At 39.1% G+C, this 19829-nt stretch overlaps 1 protein-coding gene across 2 annotated transcripts in view; it reads left to right on the top strand.

The window, feature by feature from the left end:
• The window catches only part of LOC139723194 (BTB/POZ domain-containing protein 9-like), a 46363-nt gene that overhangs the window by 10331 nt on the left and 16203 nt on the right, over window positions 1–19829 (top strand). For both annotated transcript variants that reach the window (XM_071634451.1, XM_071634452.1), the window contains exons 4-9: window positions 6203–6338; window positions 10192–10422; window positions 12585–12734; window positions 15652–15766; window positions 16390–16609; window positions 18235–18354. In XM_071634451.1, the coding sequence (XP_071490552.1) occupies window positions 6203–6338; window positions 10192–10422; window positions 12585–12734; window positions 15652–15766; window positions 16390–16609; window positions 18235–18354 (972 nt within the window). The remainder of the gene's footprint in view (window positions 1–6202; window positions 6339–10191; window positions 10423–12584; window positions 12735–15651; window positions 15767–16389; window positions 16610–18234; window positions 18355–19829) is intronic.

Genomic DNA, 19829 nt, shown 5'->3' with positions numbered 1-19829 from the left:
TTTGGGGATTGAACCTGCAAATTGTTATGTCTATCACCCATTTTGCATTTCATGGAGCCATCCTATCGTCCACATGCTCCATAACATTGATGTACATGCGGAAGTTTCATGCAGAAGGTCTTCAAACAAATGTTGAGTAATTTTTCCAGCTTTTGTCAGAGTTTTAGTCATTCATTCATGTGTTTCATTCCTCCATCAGAAGGGCCCTGAAGGTATGGATTGCACTTGTATTGTAGTCTATTACCACTCCTCACCTTTTGTTAGAAATTCTATCAGTCTGCCTTTGTTGATATTGATAGTTAGATCAAGGAGGAAATGATTGCCTCCATGAAATTATCAAATGAATGTATACACAGTGCCTGTGAAGGCCTTTATTTGGAAATGATTTAAAGGGAGGCCCAGGCACACAATAAATTTTGTTTCCTTCCATTGCTGGTATTAAATAGTTCCATTGGGAACTTTTCATTGGATTCTGTCGATGATGATTACTAGGGAAAGGTCAGTGGACTTTTTGATATCACATACTGTATACCATACAGATCTATCATATTCGCCATTGAATGTGTGAGAGAATAAATGGTCGGTCTCTTGTCTCCTCCCCCCACCCCCACCCCCCCCCCCCCCCATGTCAAATTTCTCATACACATGATGGTTGCTAACTTCAGTGGAATTTACTCTGACATGAGTTACGAGCATACAAAATAATAAGCAGCTATATACAGTAGGATGTGGTACTGTCCTTAGTATCAGCAGTCAATTACTGCAATGACAAGTTTACCCTCCGCTGTCTGCATGCTGTGAATGCACATTGAGCTCCTAATCTTTTTGTGACCCAGAGGATATGTTTAATCAGACAGACATGCAGTCAGCTGTAGCCACTGAGCTTAACCACATGTGATATGTGACATAATGACCACATCCATGTCCCAACTATGCATAAAGTCAAGGTATTTATGGGACTGTTGAGTTTCTCCTAGGATTACTCTCCAGAATAAGTTAAAAGGAGAAATCATCAATGATGATTCCCCCAGGATAATCACATCTTCTCCTTTAAAGTGAAAACATAGTTCTGGTAAGGATGCAAGAAACCGTCTCCTACCATTTCATATCTGCTTGCAATATATCGAAAGTGGCTACCAAGAAACTTACCTGGCTGAAGCAGTTTGCCGGATGATGAGTTGTTTTGGAGTATTTTGAGATCAATAATATAAGTCGATTTGCCGACTTGTATTCCAGAAGGATCCAGGTTAATTCGGTCTTAGAGATAACTCGATCCTATTTCAGACAATTTACATGCAGTTTGTGATGGCCATATTCTATACTTAGGCGCACATTCATTTTTTATGCGCGCCAAAGAGGTTCTTTGATGCACGCGTTGTATCAACTCGGCCCATAACTGCGACCAGCCAGAACGTGAAGCGCTCCCATAGGACAACACTGCACAATCCAGAGGGACATCTCGGCCCCGCCGTCAAAGCGAGGCCGAGTTGTCCCGAGTCCGAGTCAGCCTGACCCCGATCAGAGAAGTTCTGAGATGCAAAACTTGTTGGTTAACATTTTGTATTTTCATCATTAGCCAACAAATATCTTGTTATTACATCGTTATTCCACACATTTCCTAGGCATATGTGTACATTTTGGAGCGAAATTTGACTATTTTGCAGGCGGACCAGAACTATGTTTTGCCTTTAAAAGGAAGGAACAATATCTATCATTCCACCATCCCCCCCCCCCCTTTCTGTGGACAGATAAGTTTGGGTTTTTTTCTAGACATGCCCAGCCGTGGGTATCGTGTCACAAAATAGACCCTCAAGTTGTACCCATGCCAAGGAGAAGAGGAAGTTCTCAATTAAAGCAATGAGGAACTCGTCTAAGTCCAGTATCAAGTTGTTTTCTGTGGGACGGCTGATTGATGACAAAAAAAGAAGACCTTGTGCTTTCAACCAGACCTTAAAAACCTATCGACAAAAGCATATTGAATGAAAATCAAAACACAGACATGAGAATATTTTCTTGGCTTGCAAACTGTATGGCGCTTTTGCCCAACAAGTTTAGGGGAATTTCCTGCATGAATTATCATCCTAAATGCTTTTGCACATGAATGTTTTTGCATATCATACAATGGCAAAAGATCACCTGGAATTGATTGAATTTCATATATTTGCACAAAATCAGAAAGAAATATCCCCCCCCCCCACAAAAAAAAAAAAAAAATGCCACTAAGGGAAAGAAACAGCAATTCTAATCCATAATGTCATCTCAGTGTAAAAATCAATCACAGATTTGCCAATTAAGAGGTTTGAAAATTCAGTATCCTGGGTAGCTAACACAAACAGTTATAAGGACTAATGAAAAAAAGTGTTTAACTCTGCCCTGATGAATGCTAATAGTGAATGGTATGAAAAAAAAAAATGATGTACAAATAAATCACCAAACCACAGAACGTGGTTTCTTGGACTTAATAGGTGAAAGGTGATCAGACAATGTAGTTGTGTTGATGCTGAGGCTCTAAACTTAGAAAGTGAATTTGTTAATCTATTTTTAACCATGACCAGATTGACTCTGGGTATTATCATCCGATTTAGTTCAAAATTGATTATGCACAACTAGCATTCAAATGTCACTTGTGCTACAAGCTTAGTGGCTGTCATTGAGGGTCAATACGAAGGTGGTTTAAATTTAGTCCATGGTTTAATCAAATTTCTTCTTCGTAAATGTTTGTGACTGGTTGTGTACGGCAACAAACATCTAATAACGTCCGTGTGTTGATACTTGTGTGTGTAAGGTACGCCTAGTTTACGCTTGTTTTGCCCCATGGATTAAATTTAGACCATGGTTTATTTTTCATACAAACCACCTTCTTGAATACAGGTCATTGAGTCTCAAGGTTTTCATTGCTTAGAATCACTGTGGCCATTTTCAGGGCATGCAATAATAGCAGAAACAGATACTGAAATGTAGGTCTTTGCATGCATATTTCTATGGAGTGGACACAATGTGCTTGTTTCACAGCACATTCATCAGAGCATTGTGGGTTATTAGAAAGGTGATCACAGGGACCCACTCATGTTTCCAAAGTTAATTGTTTATTGGCGTCATTCGTAGCACGTGCTAACTACTAGCTGGCTTGTTGAGCTCATCCACTTGCTCAAACGGAAGTGGAAGTAATAATATTCCTTGTAGCACCTGTTGCTGGTATTAAAGGTGACTCACAACACTCAAGTTTACTCCCCAGGCATGATCAATTTGCCTGACATACCTCATGTCAATGGGCTTTGGTAAGTCTATAGCAGCAGTGTTCTCAATTTAGTTCATCTAGTTTATTGATTTCATTTAAGCAATGAAGCCAATATATCATGTACAAGGGTTAAATGACGAGGAAACCACTAGAAAGCCAGTGACTTGAGATTTGTGATTCCCATTACAAAGGTATTAATATGGCATGAAAGTAGATACGATGATACAAATTGTATATGACACTAGAAAACAACAACAATGAACATGAAACAGAACAATGACCAACACAATACAAACAGAAAATCATGAGTGTTTATTTTGCCATAACCTTGATTAAATTATGATTTCTCATAAGATTCAAGAAGCTAACTGTTTCAAGTTTGACCTAAAAAGATTTGAGCTAGTAATGCATTTGAGATGAGATTCCAGTGAATTTTATATTTCTAAAGAGATTGCACTGAATTCATCTGCTCTGGCAAAACAAAATTGTACTTATGACGTATAAGATACATACATTTAATAAGATTGTGATTCACAGAATGCATTATAAAATAGTCATTAGAGGTTTATGGTAGAATCAATCTGGTACATATATCATAGTGTAGTAAGAAACAAAGTTGATGTGATGAGACAACTGTGCTTTTGGGGATGCTCCAGAGTGCATTAAAAAAAACAACAACAACAAAGAAATTGAATTGTCCAGAATACAGGGAACCAGAAGGTGATAAACTGCAGTTAATCCACTTGATTATTAAGTTCTGTAGTTTCGATTTGGTAATTGATACTGCCTTTGTGGTCGAGATGGTACTACCCGAGAGCTGCCCAGCATACATTGTACTGGATTGAACTTTCCATGTGTACCAAAGGTGGAAAGTCTAGTAATAACAGTGGCATTGACCTCACCAGTCTTTTGTTGATTTGCATTGTCAAGAAATGGTTGATCAGCAGTGTGATACCATGCTGATTCAGCTTATTGAAGTCACTGACAGTTTGTGAAGGACAACTTACCATAGTGTGAATCCAGTACCTATTGAGGGCATTCCAGTGATGTATTTGATACCATTTGGATGGTGATCAGTGATTTGACGGAGACTGTTTCCTTTGAAACTGTCAGTTTTGTTTTGTTTTTATGCCTCCGCCACGAAGTGGTGCCGGAGGCATTATGTTTTCGGGTTGTCCGTCCGTCCGTCCGTCCGTCCGTCCGTCCGTCCGTCCGTCCGTCCGTCCTTCCGTCCGTCCGTAATGAATTTTGTGGACAAGGTAACTATCAAAACCTGTTGAGGTATCCTAATGAAACTTGGCATGTATGTGTATTAGGGGGTGAAGTTGTACCTATCAACTTTTGGGTGCACATGCTCAAGGTCAAAGGTCAAAAGGTCAAGGTCAAATACATAAAATTTCACTATTTCCACCATATCTGTTGAATGCCTGAAGATATTTTCTTGAAACTTAGTGTATACTTGTATTACCCAATTAAGATTCTCTGGTGAAGGTTTGGGTCATGAGGTCAAAGGTCAAAAGGTCAGGGTCAAATACATAAAATTTCACTATTTCCACCATATCTATTGAATGCCTTAAGATATTTTCTTGAAACTTAGTGTATATATGTATTACCCAATTAAAATTCTCTGGTGAAAGTTTGGGTCATGAGGTCAAAGGTCAAAAGGTCAAGTAAAAATATTAAAACTTCTTTTTTTCTCCGTACCTTGGAAAATTGTTCAAGGTATCTTCATGGAACATAGTATCCATGTACTGACTGGAATTGATTATCTAGAGAATGTAGGGTTCATGGGGTCAAAGGTCAGGGGTCAAAGGTCAAGTGCAACACTTCAAAATTTTACTATTTCCCTCATATTTATGCAATGCCAGCAGGGTTATTTTTTTTTTACACTTGGTGTATGCATGTGTAACCTAATAGAAATTCTCTGGAAAGTTTTTTTCTTCTTCTTTTTTAGCCTCAAAGGTCAAAAGGTCAAAGATCAAGTGAAAGTGCTGAACTAACTTTTTCCTCCATATCTCGGAAGTGGCTCAAGTTATCTTGAAACTTAGTGCATATTATGCATGTTCTACCTGAAAGTGATTATCTTATGAATTTTAGGGTCAAGGGCCAGATGAAAATGGTAACAATTTACTATTCAATTCAGAAATTCACACCAATTCTCCACACCTGTACCTTGAAAATTACTCAATGCCTAAATGTATGAATGGGTCAAAGTCAAGTTAAAGTCCTTAAATCCCTAGATACATGCTCTCCTATTCATCCAATTAAACCTAGGTCAAGGAAGGTGAACATTCAACACATTTGTGACAAATTTGTTGTTTCAATATTTTGCCAATTTTGTGAAAATGTAATCACACATTGTCCACATGTACTATCTAGACCTACAGTATTGGGAAAATCATGCATTATGGCGGAGGCATACCAGTCGCCAAAGCGACATTTCTAGTTGTATTTTCTTTTACAATATTGTCAAATTGTCTATGTGTTCTTTGGAACCTATTCGTCAAAGTCTAACACATCATAGTATGTACATGTATTCTGAGTCTTATGTTTGAGGTTCACATCCACATTGTATGAGGTAGCAAATCTGGCAGCCATCTCAGTTTATGATTGCTTCATAGTGAGTCATGATTGTATACATCGTACACTAAGTACTTTATATTGCTGAGTATCTTAAAAGGAAATGTGTGCTAAAAGACTGAAACAGAGACAATACAAGTGTACAAGGATGGATATCATATCCGAATAAAGAAGGGTGATGTGATACTAATGGGTTTCTTTTGTTTATTACTAATGGCTGATAAAATTCAGACAGCATTTTGCAAGTCACCTGACAACTAGTAAACTTTTGAAGTGGCTAAAAAGACCTGTCATTGTAATGCTCGTGAGATAGAGCTTGCATTTTTTGCAACTGTCAGTAAAGATGCTCCTTTTTGTGTGTTCCTATCCATGCCCCTTCTGCAGAGCGCTGTTCTATGGTGGCTTGCGAGAGTCTGATCCAGACTGCTGTGAGATTGAGCTGCAGGACACCACGGCCCAGGCCTTCGAGGCGTTGCTCAAATACATCTACACTGGCTGTCTCAATCTACTCGACCTCAAGGTGAGATGGGTGGTAAAAAAAAAAAAAAATCCAATACTTGACCATTCATTGAAATAGCAAGTGCACAAGCTCCATCTCACTTGCTCAAAAATGATTTTTGGTTGTGTGAGTCAGACTGTGTGTTTTGACATTGATACATGTTTGGGGATGTCGGTCAAGATGTCCCACATCAATTATATGCATACCAAGGACTTGGTCTAATTTCCCCCGTTCTTTTCCCATCCTCAAAAGAAAAGAAAAAAAAGAAGAGAAAAAACACTGTATGTAAAGAAGATCATTCCTTGCAAAGTCGTATTCATAATATCAGGCAAAATAATGACAACATTTTCAGATATATGCATACTCTTTCGGTAAAGTGAAAGTTTTAAGGTGCAAAGAGATTATTCACACCTTCAGGCTAGTCCTTTACCAAAAGACACACTCAAATTGCATTCCAGTCTTTACGCTTTGCTTGTTAAGATGAGTTTAGAAGGTAAGCAAGGCTCTTCATTCCTCTTTACACGAGTAGGCCCACGTGAGAATGCTTGTCCTGTCGTTAAAAGCTTAATGTGAGGTTAACAAAGGCTGTGTATACTGGAGTCCTGGTACAACATTGTACCCGTTGCTCTGTAAACAGCAGTAATAGCATTTGGTGCCCGATCTTTGTGTAGATGTTTGCATTGCGCTAACAAAAATGGAGCTTTGCCAGTGTTATGTTTTCAGTGTTTTTGAAGGTGTACCACAGTTATCATAGTCTGAAATATTGAAGTTACCTTGTACAATATTTGAGTAGAATATGGGGAATATCTACATGTATGTAACTTTTCATAAGAATATTACATTTATCTGACAGTGTAAGCTAGAATATCGTAAGCATTTTTCTTGTTAGAACTATGAAATGTTTTAAGACTGGCAGAAGGTTATCATAGGGAAATTTTGTTGAAGGATTTTTTTTTTTAATATTATGGAACAGTGCTTGAATGTACACTGTACTTGTTTGACTGCTATGGAGTAAATTATACTTCCAAAAGAACCTCAACTTATGTAGTCGGAGACAATGATAGACTTTCAAAAATGTGTTTGCTTTGACTCAAGATGTGAAGCAAGGGGGAACATGCCAATTTTCCTACCCAGCATTGTGTCATGAGAAGTAAAATGCCTCATAAGAGATGTCCCGTCATCTCAATTTCTTTCTCAGCCTTGTCTGTTTTGTGGGCAGCAATGTGTCACAATCAGTGTCTCAGGGATGTTAAAGGGTGAAAATAATGTGGAGGTGGCAAGTTGCTCAATCAGTAGCATGCAATTCAGAGTGAATGTTCCTTGTGGTATAAATGTGCTGTTATTTACATACCCAGGATATATGAGTGCCACAGTTCGTACGTAGACATCACACTCACCACATATGAAAAGAGTCCAACTCAGGCAGCAATGAACTGGGAATTGAGACATTTCAGACAGAGTTCAGTAAATGTCATGTGTAATACAATGAATGTGATGTTGTATTCAGTCTGAGGCTCTCAAACCTAAAGCCTGAAACTTAGCAACAAGATGCCAGTTGCTGCAACCTTTTGTAAGTCCCAGGTTCATATCTAATTCTGATTGGTCCACTCTGTGCAGCAAATCATTATGATTGGTCAAGAGACAGACTGCGTCATGGCTGCTTGGATCATTTGATACCACTTTTGTGGCATCTTCTGCCTCGTGGCCTAGGTCTTAGCTCCTGGGGTGAGGCTTTAATCTGGGAGGAACTGAAAAAGATTGGTTCTTCCTCTCACTCGATCTGGGGGGGGGGGGGGATTGCACTAGGGATGGGATTCCCTCTCTGATAATGACATGGTGGGATGCCTTGTGAGGGAACAATGTCTGAAAATTGTCTTGACGTGAGTCACTGCTGAGGCACCGACAGTGGCTCAAAGGTGGAAACCCGCCAGTGCACAGTGCATGATATTATTCAATGTGCTACACTTAATTTTAGAGAAGCCAGGTGTTTCATATCATTGACGACGATAATGTTCATTTCATGACATGCTCTTCTGTCAGTCATATCAAGCTGAAATTGTAACAGTGAGACAGTTCATTGCCAAGTATCTGATGTTATTGATCATTTGATTGAATAGTTGTTTAACATGAATGCCTAAGTGTTTTTACCCTCGGATTTCTGAGCGTTCTGTGCTTAAAGGTGTAGAACAATTTCTACTAATATGCCAAGAGGTATTTGTCAAAGAGAGAAATGCTAACTGCATATTTTATTGTCAAATGGAAACCTAAAAATACCAGAGAATCATGAAGATAATTTGTTTGTTTCTTTCTTTGTATTGTCTTCTTCTTTTTTTAAATGGTGGTATGTAATTCTTAGTCATTTACTATCAGTCAATTCAGAAGTTTATTCTACTGATTGGAAGCATGGAGTAGTTCTCATGTAAAATCAAGTTTGTCTTTAAGGAGAGAGCATCGGATGTTTGTGCGAAGGAAAGACTGAGTCAATGAATCATCTCTTAAAGATCAAAATCTCAAAGACCTGTTAGCATGGGAAGACATGGGTGGTCTGATTGAATTGATCTTCACCAATGCCCACTGGGGTACATTTGAAAACCACAAATAGCACCACAAATGATAGTATGTGCATTGGAGCGTGCACTCATTGGAAATGGTCAACTCCAGTTGAGGTTCTTTGGCTATATGTGTAATTACTTGCAGATCAGTGATTAACCTGTACACGGGCTGTTACCGGGATTCACAAAAATATCTGAGGCAGGCCAGCCTTTTCACTCCATGGTTATCCCCACGCTACTGGGTCTTGAGGGAATGGTGTAGCTTGAATCATTTTCATTTTTTCCGTCAAAGATAGAGAAAGAACAGTAAGGTTCCCCATGTATTCAATCCTTGTATGATTTGTATGATGCTTTTGGAGTGTTGTAAGTCTTTAGCAAATTTCCATGTTGCTGGCATGTTTATGTGGATAATTTAGAAAGTCAGTCTATGAAATATAGATTTCTACATATATGTGACCATGCATCACAAAACCAGCAAAAAGTCGCCAGACCTGGATTTTTAGTTAAGGGCAGATTCTGAAAGAGCAGACTCTAAGCTTTAAAATGATGTATAGCTCAATTGAAATGGACTCTCCTAACCTATCTAAATATTGGAAAGAAAGCGCACACTCTGGAAAAGTGTGAAGCGAGAAAAGAGGCTCTGAAGTGCAGGATCTATCTGCCTATTCAAGCGCTTAATCTTTACCAAACCGTGCTAGCTGTGCGATGAATGGGACAAAAAACAGAATGTAAACCACTGGAGCAACAAAAATGAAGGGATTATCAAATTAAGTTGAAATTGAGGATGCTCTATTAACACATTTTGTCCATGAGTAATGCCAACTTTCAAAGCAGTAGCATTATCCCTTCAAAAGTTATCAGACTTGAAAGTGAAGAGAGTGCAAAGGGTTATCAAGAAATGAAAAGGGGCCTTTAAGACATACCTGATCTCACTACTTACAAAAAAGAGTTGTAGAAAAATTGCTGAAAAATGCACTGTCTCATCCATTTTATGATCCCAAACATGAGGATAATGTAGAAGAAGGGTACATGTAGCTCTTTCAGAAAATTTGAAAAACTTAATATTGACTTGTTTGACCTGTTTCACCTTTTTTGAGTCCTCGTGTTAAATCAAGGGGTGCGACTTTTTGTTCGCTTTGTGATGCACGGTCACATATGTACATGTACCTGTAGTATCCACTGCAGGTATTGTACATTTCACCAACTTTGTGGGGCGAATAGCTCAATGATTTCTCCCAAATACAGTTTGAAAAAGAAAGAAAACTGTTCAATTGTGTATTCGAAATCATATAGTTTATGGTCTCCCTTTGTATTGTAACCAGGAGGATCACCTGCTCGACATCCTAGGCCTGGCCCACCAGTATGGCTTCACTGAGCTGGAGGCCTCCATCTCCGACTACCTCCGCGCCATCCTCAGCATCCACAACGTGTGCCTGATCTACGACGTGGCCAGCCTGTACTCCTTGGGCGCCCTCAAGGAGACCTGCTACCACTTCATGGACCACTACGCCACCGAGGTCATGCACAGCGAGACCTTCCTCACCCTGTCCAAGGTCAGTGTCTCATCCTTTTCTCATTCCGTAGAAAACCTGAGGAAAGAATCAATGGAGAAGTCATGTAAAAATTAAAAGTTTCATGCAAGTTCTTGTGCCCAGCCAACTTGTAGTGAATTTCCCTTGTTATAATTTCAAGGATGAGAGGATATTTTGTTTACATAAAAGTAAATATTCTCCCCCAAATATTTACATGTTCTCTTTTGTTTTGTTTATTTTTTTTTGTGCTAGTACAATAGAGCTGGAAAATCACAAAGCTGTCTACACGGTGAAAGATTCAAAATCTATAGTAGTGTTATTTTTATACAAGCATTAGGAATGAGTGCTCTGCAAGACCTTGTTGTTCGGTATCATGCAAGAATGAGGGCTACCTCTGTCTCCGGCCCCTCCTATGATAAATGATGACTACTGATACTCTCCAGTGGAGAAGCAATATCATGAGTGTAGACAGTTGCGCAGAGAATATTTAGAGTGAATTTGTATGGAGAGAGGGAAGAAACTGATGCTTGTTCAACCACCCTTCAACCATCTCTTCTGTATCCTGCAAGTGCAGTAACATTTCTGTGCTAATATGAGCAAGTAGGCAACAAATGTGATATCAACATATTGCAACTGATTGATAAATGGCCCTTCATTGATGAAAATAAACACTGATTATTCAGTGTTTTAGTAGTAGCCATGATAATTGGTTTATTTCTGTCAATCTGTTGCAATGAAAGAGGACATCCATAAGAATCATTGATTTTATGACGAGTCTTTTTTCAGAGCTTACAGGGAAAGAAAGGGCAATCGGTCAATCTGTTAAGATAGAAAAAGACTTGTGGTAAGAATCATTGATTTTGATGACTTCAACCTCTTTGTGAAAGATATTAGAGAATGAGAGAGGGAGGGAGCGAGCAGAACTTGTATCCATGAATGCGATAGGCCTCTCAAAGGATGTATCTTACATTGGAAAGCCACACCCATAATCTTGCAGACAACAGAATCTATACATTGATAGGGCTTTTACAGGGATCAAAGATATTGCACCCAGTGTTGAGTAGATCACCTTTTATCTTTTACTGAGGAAACATTATTAGTGAGTGTTGGTTTGATCAGCGAGCACTGGGTGTCTATGCATTATCTAGAATAGCAGTCTTTAACTGTCAAACTATATCATACTCCCCCCCCCCCCCCCCCCCCACACACACACACACAATTCAGACAATAAACTGCTTTCCTTAGCGCATTGGTGTGACGTGTGGCACTGGGAAGAAAAGTGGCTATTAAAATACTTCTGAAGCCATTCTTACACGACAACATGGACTGAAGACACCCACAATGCATTTTCTGCTGAATTTATGGCAGAGTGCGTGCTTTGGTTTACCTGGACTTTGGATATCATCATGCATATTTGTCTTCAAGTGCTTAACAGTGCAATAAATCCAGATTGCATTTTCTATTTTCAGTCTGATGTTGTTAAAATCCAGTGCCTTTGTGTGTTTTTGTTTTACTTCTTTTTGTATCTTCATGTGTTTACCCAACTGACAGACTTTACATATTTGTATTTGATGTTTATTAGCATTTTGTTGTTAGCAGTACTTAGTGATGAAGACATTGATAAGAACATACTTTCTCATCCCTTTTTAGTCAATACATTTCTCCCACGAATCTTCACATCTCATAAACCCTCTTCATTCTGCCTCAAAGGCATGCCATGAATGCTTTTGTCTCTTATCTCTTTTCCACAGACTCCAACTCTCCCGTTTTCGACGGGAAATCTCCCGCCGAAAACCCATTTTTTGCAAAATCTCCCGTTCTCCCGCTTGAGATTTGATTTCTCCCCGCCCTGGCTCTGTGTCTCCCGTTGGAAGGGATTTCTTACTTATTGCTATTGTATGTTGAAAACTTAAGTCTTCGATAGCACCAGAGATCTAGAACCCTGGGAACTTTGCGCTTCGCACACATCAACTTGGAGTCTCCCATTTGCTAGGGGTTTCAGGCGGGAGAATCTCCAGATCAGAAGGTGCTTTGGGTTGGAGTCTCTGCTTTTCTTTTTCTGTTTCTATGAAATCAATTTGTATTTCTGTTTCATTCATCTTTACCTCCATCTTTCTTCTCCCTTTGTCTCTTTCTTAAAATCTCTTTCTGTGTGATTTGCTTTCGTGGTCATCTCGCTGCAGGGCGCACTGAAAGAGGTGATATCCAGAAACTCATTCTATGCATCGGAGATTGACATCTTCAGGGCCGTGCAGCAGTGGGTCCACGCCAACAAAGATGTCCCCCATAAAGAGATAGTGGATGCGATCAGGTTGCCACTAATGAGCAGACAGGTAAACATGACTGATCTTAATAAAGTTAAAGGGCTGGTATAGTTTTGGTTGATATAGGGGTTCAGATTTTTTTTTTTGTGTGTGTGTGAGATAATTGCAAACCACTTTATATTTGAAATATTAAAGAGCATACAATTCTAAGAGGAATCAAAAGTTTATTTGATGAAAATCGGTTTTGAAATGGCTGAGATGTCCAAAAACAAACAGGTCCTGATAAAGGTTGGGTCGCACCTTTTGTTAGAACAGACCACTTTGTTTCACTTTTTTTTTCTTTGATATATCAGCCATTTCAAAACCAATCTTCACCTAATAAACTTTGAATTCCTCTTAGAATGGCATGTTCTTTAATACTTCATATAAGTGGTTTGTAATTATCTTGAAAAAAGTTAAAACCTAAATCTCCATCTCAACCAAAACTATACCATTCCTTTAAGGTGAATGAAGATTAAAGTATCTCCAAGAAAGGAACCAAGTAAACAAATTTTCTTCTTCTTCTTTTTCTTTTTTTTTTTGTTGAGTCATCAACATAGGGAGGATGTGTACAGACATGTTCACAGTGTGGATGTTTACTTTTCCTGGGCAAAGTCAGATGGGCAGAAAACAGCAACAACAACGACAAACAAGCAATAAATTAGGATAAAAGAGCTTTACAATTTTTTTGCTGAGCAACACTGAACAGATATGTATCAGTTGTTAGTGCATGTCTTCAATGTTACAGTATGTAGATCTCACTGCTTCTTGTTTGTGCTAATGGCCATGTTGATAACCAGCTTAAGGAATTTAATGTCATGGGTCTTTCATGTAGGCCAATACAGAGAACAATGTATCAAGTTCTGTGCATCTCTTACTGATGTGTCTCTGAATAATCTTCGTTTGTTCTCTCAGTGCGTCTGTATGGAAAAAGTTGGCGTATGAAAGGCGTGCATGTACACTTGAAAAAAGAATCTGCTGTGTACTTGTTGATCTCAAATGTGTGGCAGTGCGATGATATAGTGGATAAGGCTCTAGAATGGCAAAAAGAGAAATCCTGGGTTTGAATCCTACCCAATGCATGCATCCCTGGACAAGCTCATATTACCCACAATGCCCCCTTTTCAATCAGGTGTACAGATGGGTGCCTGGCAGTGCTGAGGTAGTACTATTAAATGGCAGAGCCCCTGAGAGGGAGTGCTTACACTGAAGAGGCTACTTTTAGCATAGATAAGACCTTGTTGCTTTTTGTTTTTAATCATTTAACATACCTGAGAAATCTACAGGGTTGAAATTTGACCCATTGAGGACGAGTCCCGAGTATACTCCAGCAGGTGTCTATGGGAAATGCGTGTTGTAGCAAAATCAGTTTGTCCTCAATGGGTTATGTAATTTTGGAGCAGAACAATTACGTAAACATGATACTCTGCAAATGTTCCAGTAGAGCAAACTCAATGCTTATTTAAAGTGTATTTTAAGAAGGCATGAAAACCATTAAAAGACATCAGTGTTTCTGTATTGGGATGTCATGCAGTCACAGAAGGAAGTGTGCATGGGGGAGAAAAGTAATAAATCACCCAGGAATAAGAATTCTCTTCCTCAGTTTATCAGTTATTGTAAACACTCACTGCACTCCATGCAAGCGTACACGTGAGGTGGAACTTTGAACTCTGAATTAAATTGTAAAAAAATATCAACAACACTTTTAGTATTTGGCAGCATTTAGTCTTTGACAGTGCTTTTGTGTATAGCTTGTACACTGTAATATCATACAGTGAAGTGATGAGGGTAAAGGTCTAGTACTCTGTGTTTGAATTGGCAGGTTCAAATATTTGTCCCACATTTTGCTTCCTTATTCTACATTGATTGAAGGATTTTTTTTTTTTACATGATAAGCCACTACAGAAGATATTTCCCCCAGTTGCAGGTATTGGCACTTGGGCTAAGGCTTTGTACTGTTAGCAGGCAAGTGTCTCTTCATTTTGCTTGCCCAACTGTGAGTGTTAGTTGTCCAGTGGCATGTGGATGTGTATCACTATGATTAAACTAAAAAGTGCAGGGAGAACACATGCCTTCACAACACAGCTCACTTACCCTGAATATTGTGTGCCTTCTGTAATATTTTATTCTTTGTTTATGAAGATTGACAATACAATTTGTACTGAAAATTGTCATTTAACCTCTCTAGGTAGCTAGATGCAGAATATTGCCAGTAACTGGATCATATTGCGTGGCATCATTGAACTTATTACGTGGTCACTGTTTTTTTTTTTTTTTTCTTTCTTTCTTTCTTTCTTTTTGACCAAGCATCCTCGGTATTCTTGGAGGAGGTATGCAATAAAATGGTCATACTTCCTTTACTTTTGCATAAAGAAGGATAATGTCAGCTCTCATTAGATTCCAACTCAAAGGCATTGTGAGCACATGATGCATGGTCTGCCATTACTAAGACAGGCAAACCTCTGGTACATACTGGGATGTCCTCTTCAACACTGTGATAGTGATATATTGCCAAGCCAGATATTCTAGGGTTGATTTATCAGTTTTCTGGAATGAAAAACCTGATTTTAATGCAACTGAATATGATTTATGAAATTGTAATAATTCTTGATATTGTTTTTCTTCATTTCAATAAGATGTGAAAGCTCAGTCTTTCACATGAGAGTGAGAAAATGAGAGGAGTTAGAATTTTAAAGTTGTGTTTACCCTCTGCAGTCACTTGAACGATCAATCACTCAACTTGAGCTGTATATTTCATCGAAGTTTTCATTGATAGGTATTATCACACTTCAGACTTTTCTAATTTACAGAGGATGTGACCTAATCTTCATGATGGGATCACATTGTGTAAAAACGAGCAGTTGCCAGTTTCCCCACATGCTGTCTCCTGCTACCCCACTCTATACTCATTATCTTTCTCTCTCTCTTTCTCTCTCACTGTGTCCAGGAATTGTTGTACACAGTGCGTCCATCCAACCTCCTTTGTGCTGATGCCATCCTGGATGCCTTCAAGACAAAGGAGGAGTGTAGGAGTGCTGACCTCAACTACAGGGGAGTCCTCAGTGAGTATACCTTGACCGGTATAATGGCCGATCCGACCTGACAGCCTCTCTGACTCTCTGTATGAGAAAATGTCCTCCCTTTAGTTGATAATTAGAAGGATGTAAACACTTTAAAATGTCTGTGGGTTTCACATTTGGTATCTTTCTTTAAAGAGGAAGTTTCTCTAATTTCAAATGTCTTGATTTTTATGTGAAGTACAGTGTACCCTTTCCAGTGGCGATGTTTATGGAAATTTTATTCTCCATGCCTTCTGGAGGAGCAAGGTGAAGTGCCTCTTTCGATGTCCTGGATAATATGGATTTTTGTGAAATTCATTTTTTTCCCCCTTTTCACAATTGTAGGCAGAGCTCCTATCTATAGAGAGGGCAGCACATGTAATTAACCTAAACTGGACAAATGTATAACCTTTGAGTAGACTGTAAGGTTTTCCCCAAACTTCCACCCAGCGTTTCACTATTCTCTATGCATTTGTTGAATCCATGGAGATGTATGGGAAACCTTCTGTACCCTTTGAAGTGTATTAAAATGATGTTTTCATGAGTGCAAACAAAAGTGACCCTGTAGTGGCAAGCAAGCGTCATGATGTAAAGTCATGGTTTTTCTTGTGTGTGTACATCACCAGTCCCGGAGGAGAACGTGGCGACGGCAAAGCATGGTGCAGCGGTGGTAAAGGGGGAGATGAGATCCTCCCTGCTGGACGGAGACTGCCAAAACTATGACTTGGACCGGGGCTTCACCAGGCACCCCATAGAGGATGTACACTGTGAGGGCATCGTCATCACTTTGGGCAAGCCCACCATCATCAATACCATCCGGCTCCTACTTTGGGATCGTGATACAAGGTGATACTTCGCTGGGTTTTTTTTTCTCTCTTTCTTTCTTTTTTTCCTGCCAAATTGTGCATTCTAACTACCATTTCTGTTCAACTTCAGCCTTCTCGATCTTTCATGAATTTCGCATGGAACCAAGATTCTCAAAACAAACATGAATGCAAAGGGTTTTGTCTACACAATGCATTGAATACCAGTGGCATTTCACAAAGTGTCGTGCTGCAAAAAAGGCCGTCAGCCCCAGTTTACAAAAGTTTCATGCTGTGAATGTTTCTGGTTTCATGTTGTGAATGTTTCTGGTTTTACAGTAGTTGATGGCAATGAATGGAAAGCTATGTCAACCATCTTACAGTTAATTCAATTTGCTCACCTGAGAAATTGGCTCAAGTGAGCTATTGCTATCGCTCACTGTCCAAAATTTGTTGTGCATTGTGTACAGACTTCTTGACATTCTCATTTTCTTCTTTAAAACTGGCGGTTGAATTTTGACCAAACTTGTGAGGAATCACCATTGAGGGGAGGGCATCAGTTTGTGCAAACGGAGGTGGTGCTCCATATGGGCCCACATCTCTCAAATCAGCTAATTATCGTAAATTTTGACTTTTTCATATTCTGAAAAACTGGCAGCTGGATTTTGACACAACTTGGGAGGAATCATGAATATTTGTACAAATGAATGTGGTGCCTCCAGGGGTCCCCTTATGAAAAGGCCTACATACCCAAAGTTAGCAGAGTGTTGTCAATGGGGCTACAGCAATCCCCGAATCTGAAGATTTTTGAAATAGTTTGCCACAGGTGGAGAGCCATAAAGGCATAGTGCAATGCTCAGGTGAGCGCTAGACCCGCAGGTCTCTTGTTTTTTGTGAATCAGCATTAGAGTTAACCCTACCAATTTCCTAAGCTACCCTCTTATCACCAGTAGAAGGATGAAATGAAATAAAAATGAATTTTTTCTTCAAAGATCTTTTAAAGATTAGGCCACTGAAATATTGTAATAAGACAATGATGGTGATGCATGCGTGTGGAGATATGAAGAAATCAAAAAGAATTCAAAAGGTGCCTGTGCTTGTAATTGGTGTAATGAATGAGATTTGCCATAAGTAGATAATGTTGTTGTACCGTCATAATCTCATTTATTATTTATTGGTATAATGATATTTCTGTTATTGAGTAAAAGGCATGTTTTTATTTCTTTTTGTAAACATGAAAGTGTCATATCTTTGCTGGGATGACAAGACCTTTTTATCTAGAATTTTAGTGCTAATAGATTTTTAATATTAATTGTCAGGTAATCAGGTAAGTGATGTTGTGTCTAACTCCTAGCAGTCTTACCCCCAAAATGAAGCCACCATGGCATATTTAAGGAAAGACTGCCATGTTTTGTTTTGTTTTTGTCCTCTCCTGAACATTTGATAATTTTGAGATAAGAGGTTTTGTTTTATCAAAGGAGAGGCTGCCATGTTTTTGGTTGTGCTTTTTTTTTTTTTGCTCCCCTGAACATTTGACAGTTTCGAGATAAGAGGTTTTGTCGCCCCATCAGTGATATGTGCTTCAAGGCACACTGGCCACAAAAACAGGAACTTTCTTTGCACACTCATGTCTTACAACTTCCCCTTTTGTGTTACTGTCATATGAAGGTCATACTCATACTACATTGAGACATCGGTGGACGAGAAGGACTGGATCAAGATCATTGACCATTCAAAGTATCTGTGTCGATCATGGCAGACTCTGCACTTCCAATCCCGGGTGTGCAAGTGAGTTTCTAAAACTTCATTTAAAGGAATTATGTATTGCATATGCATGTTGACATCTGTTCATATGTGATAGTGTCAACATCACCTACGTGGCCAGATGACCACTTTATGATAATTTTGTTGCTCTCTTTCTCTTTTGCTGTGATGCAGCTAAAAAGCAAAAACAAAACAAAAACAAAACAAAAAAATTTCCAGACCAAAATTCTGTCTATGATATAATCTGTCAATCATTGCTAAAGTACCAATATGTGTAGCAAAAGACATTGGACTGCACTGTTCCCTAGACTGAGCATAATTTCTAAGTTTCCATGTTACTAATATGATTAACAAAAGATATGACTCTTATATTCCCAGCTCCTTTTTGTACACCCCTTCATTTGGCAGAACCATTTTGATATCCCTTCTATTTCCAGCTCACCTCTAGGCTTTCATGTGGCAAAAATGTGTCTCACAACTCTTTCATTCCTCGTTCCTCTATAGACCCTTTTGGTTGGCAGAGATATTTCTATAGCCCATTTATTCCCATCTCCTTTATACAACCTTTCATTTGACAAAACAGTTTTTATAATCCTGTCCAACCCACCAGCTCCCTTGTACACCTTTTCATTTGGCAGAATGACTTCTATAGCCCTTTTATTCCCAGCTTAGAGAAGGCCTTTCAATTGGGAAGGATAGTTTGTATACCCCTTTTATTCCCAGCTTTGTGTAGGCCTTTGCATTTGGAAGGAGAGTTTCTATAACCCTTTCATTCCCAGCTTAGTGTAGGCACTTGCATTTGGCAGGAGAGTTTCTATAACCCTTTTATTCCCAGTTTAGTGTCAACCCTTTCATTTGGCAGGAGAGTTTCTATAACCCTTTTCTTCCCAGCTTAGTGTAGACCCCTGGATTTGGAAGGACAGTTTCTATAACCCTTTTCTTCCCAGCTTAGTGTAGACCCCTGGATTTGGAAGGACAGTTTCTATAACCCTTTTCTTCCCAGCTTAGTGTAGACCCCTGGATTTGGAAGGACAGTTTCTATAACCCTTTTCTTCCCGGCTTAGTGTAGACCCCTGGATTTGGAGGGAGAGTTTCTGTAACCCTTTTATTCCCAGCTTAGTGTCGACCCTTTCATTTGGCAGGAGAGTTCTATAACCCTTTTATTCCCAGCTTAGTGTAGGCACTTGCATTTGGAAGGAGAGTTTCTATAACCCTTTTATTCCTAGCTTAGTGTAGGCCCTTTCATTTGGCAGGAGAGTTTCTATAACCCTTTTATTCCCAGCCTTGTGTAGGCATTTGCATTTGGAAGGAGAGGTTCTATAACCCTTTTATTCCCTGCTTAGTATAGGCCCTTTCATTTGGCAGGAGAGTTTCTATAACCCCTTTATTCCCAGCAATATTGTAGACCCTTGTATTATGGAGGAGAATTTCTATAACCCTTTTATTCCCAGCTTAGTGTCGACCCTTTCATTTGGCAGGAGAGTTTCTATAATCCTTTT

This window comes from Diadema antillarum, unplaced genomic scaffold, assembly GCF_040938485.1.
Source record: "Diadema antillarum isolate AM-2024a unplaced genomic scaffold, OU_Dant_1.0 scf00000183, whole genome shotgun sequence".
Lineage (NCBI taxonomy): Eukaryota > Metazoa > Echinodermata > Echinoidea > Diadematoida > Diadematidae > Diadema > Diadema antillarum.
This window is presented reverse-complemented; position numbering and strand designations above follow the sequence as displayed.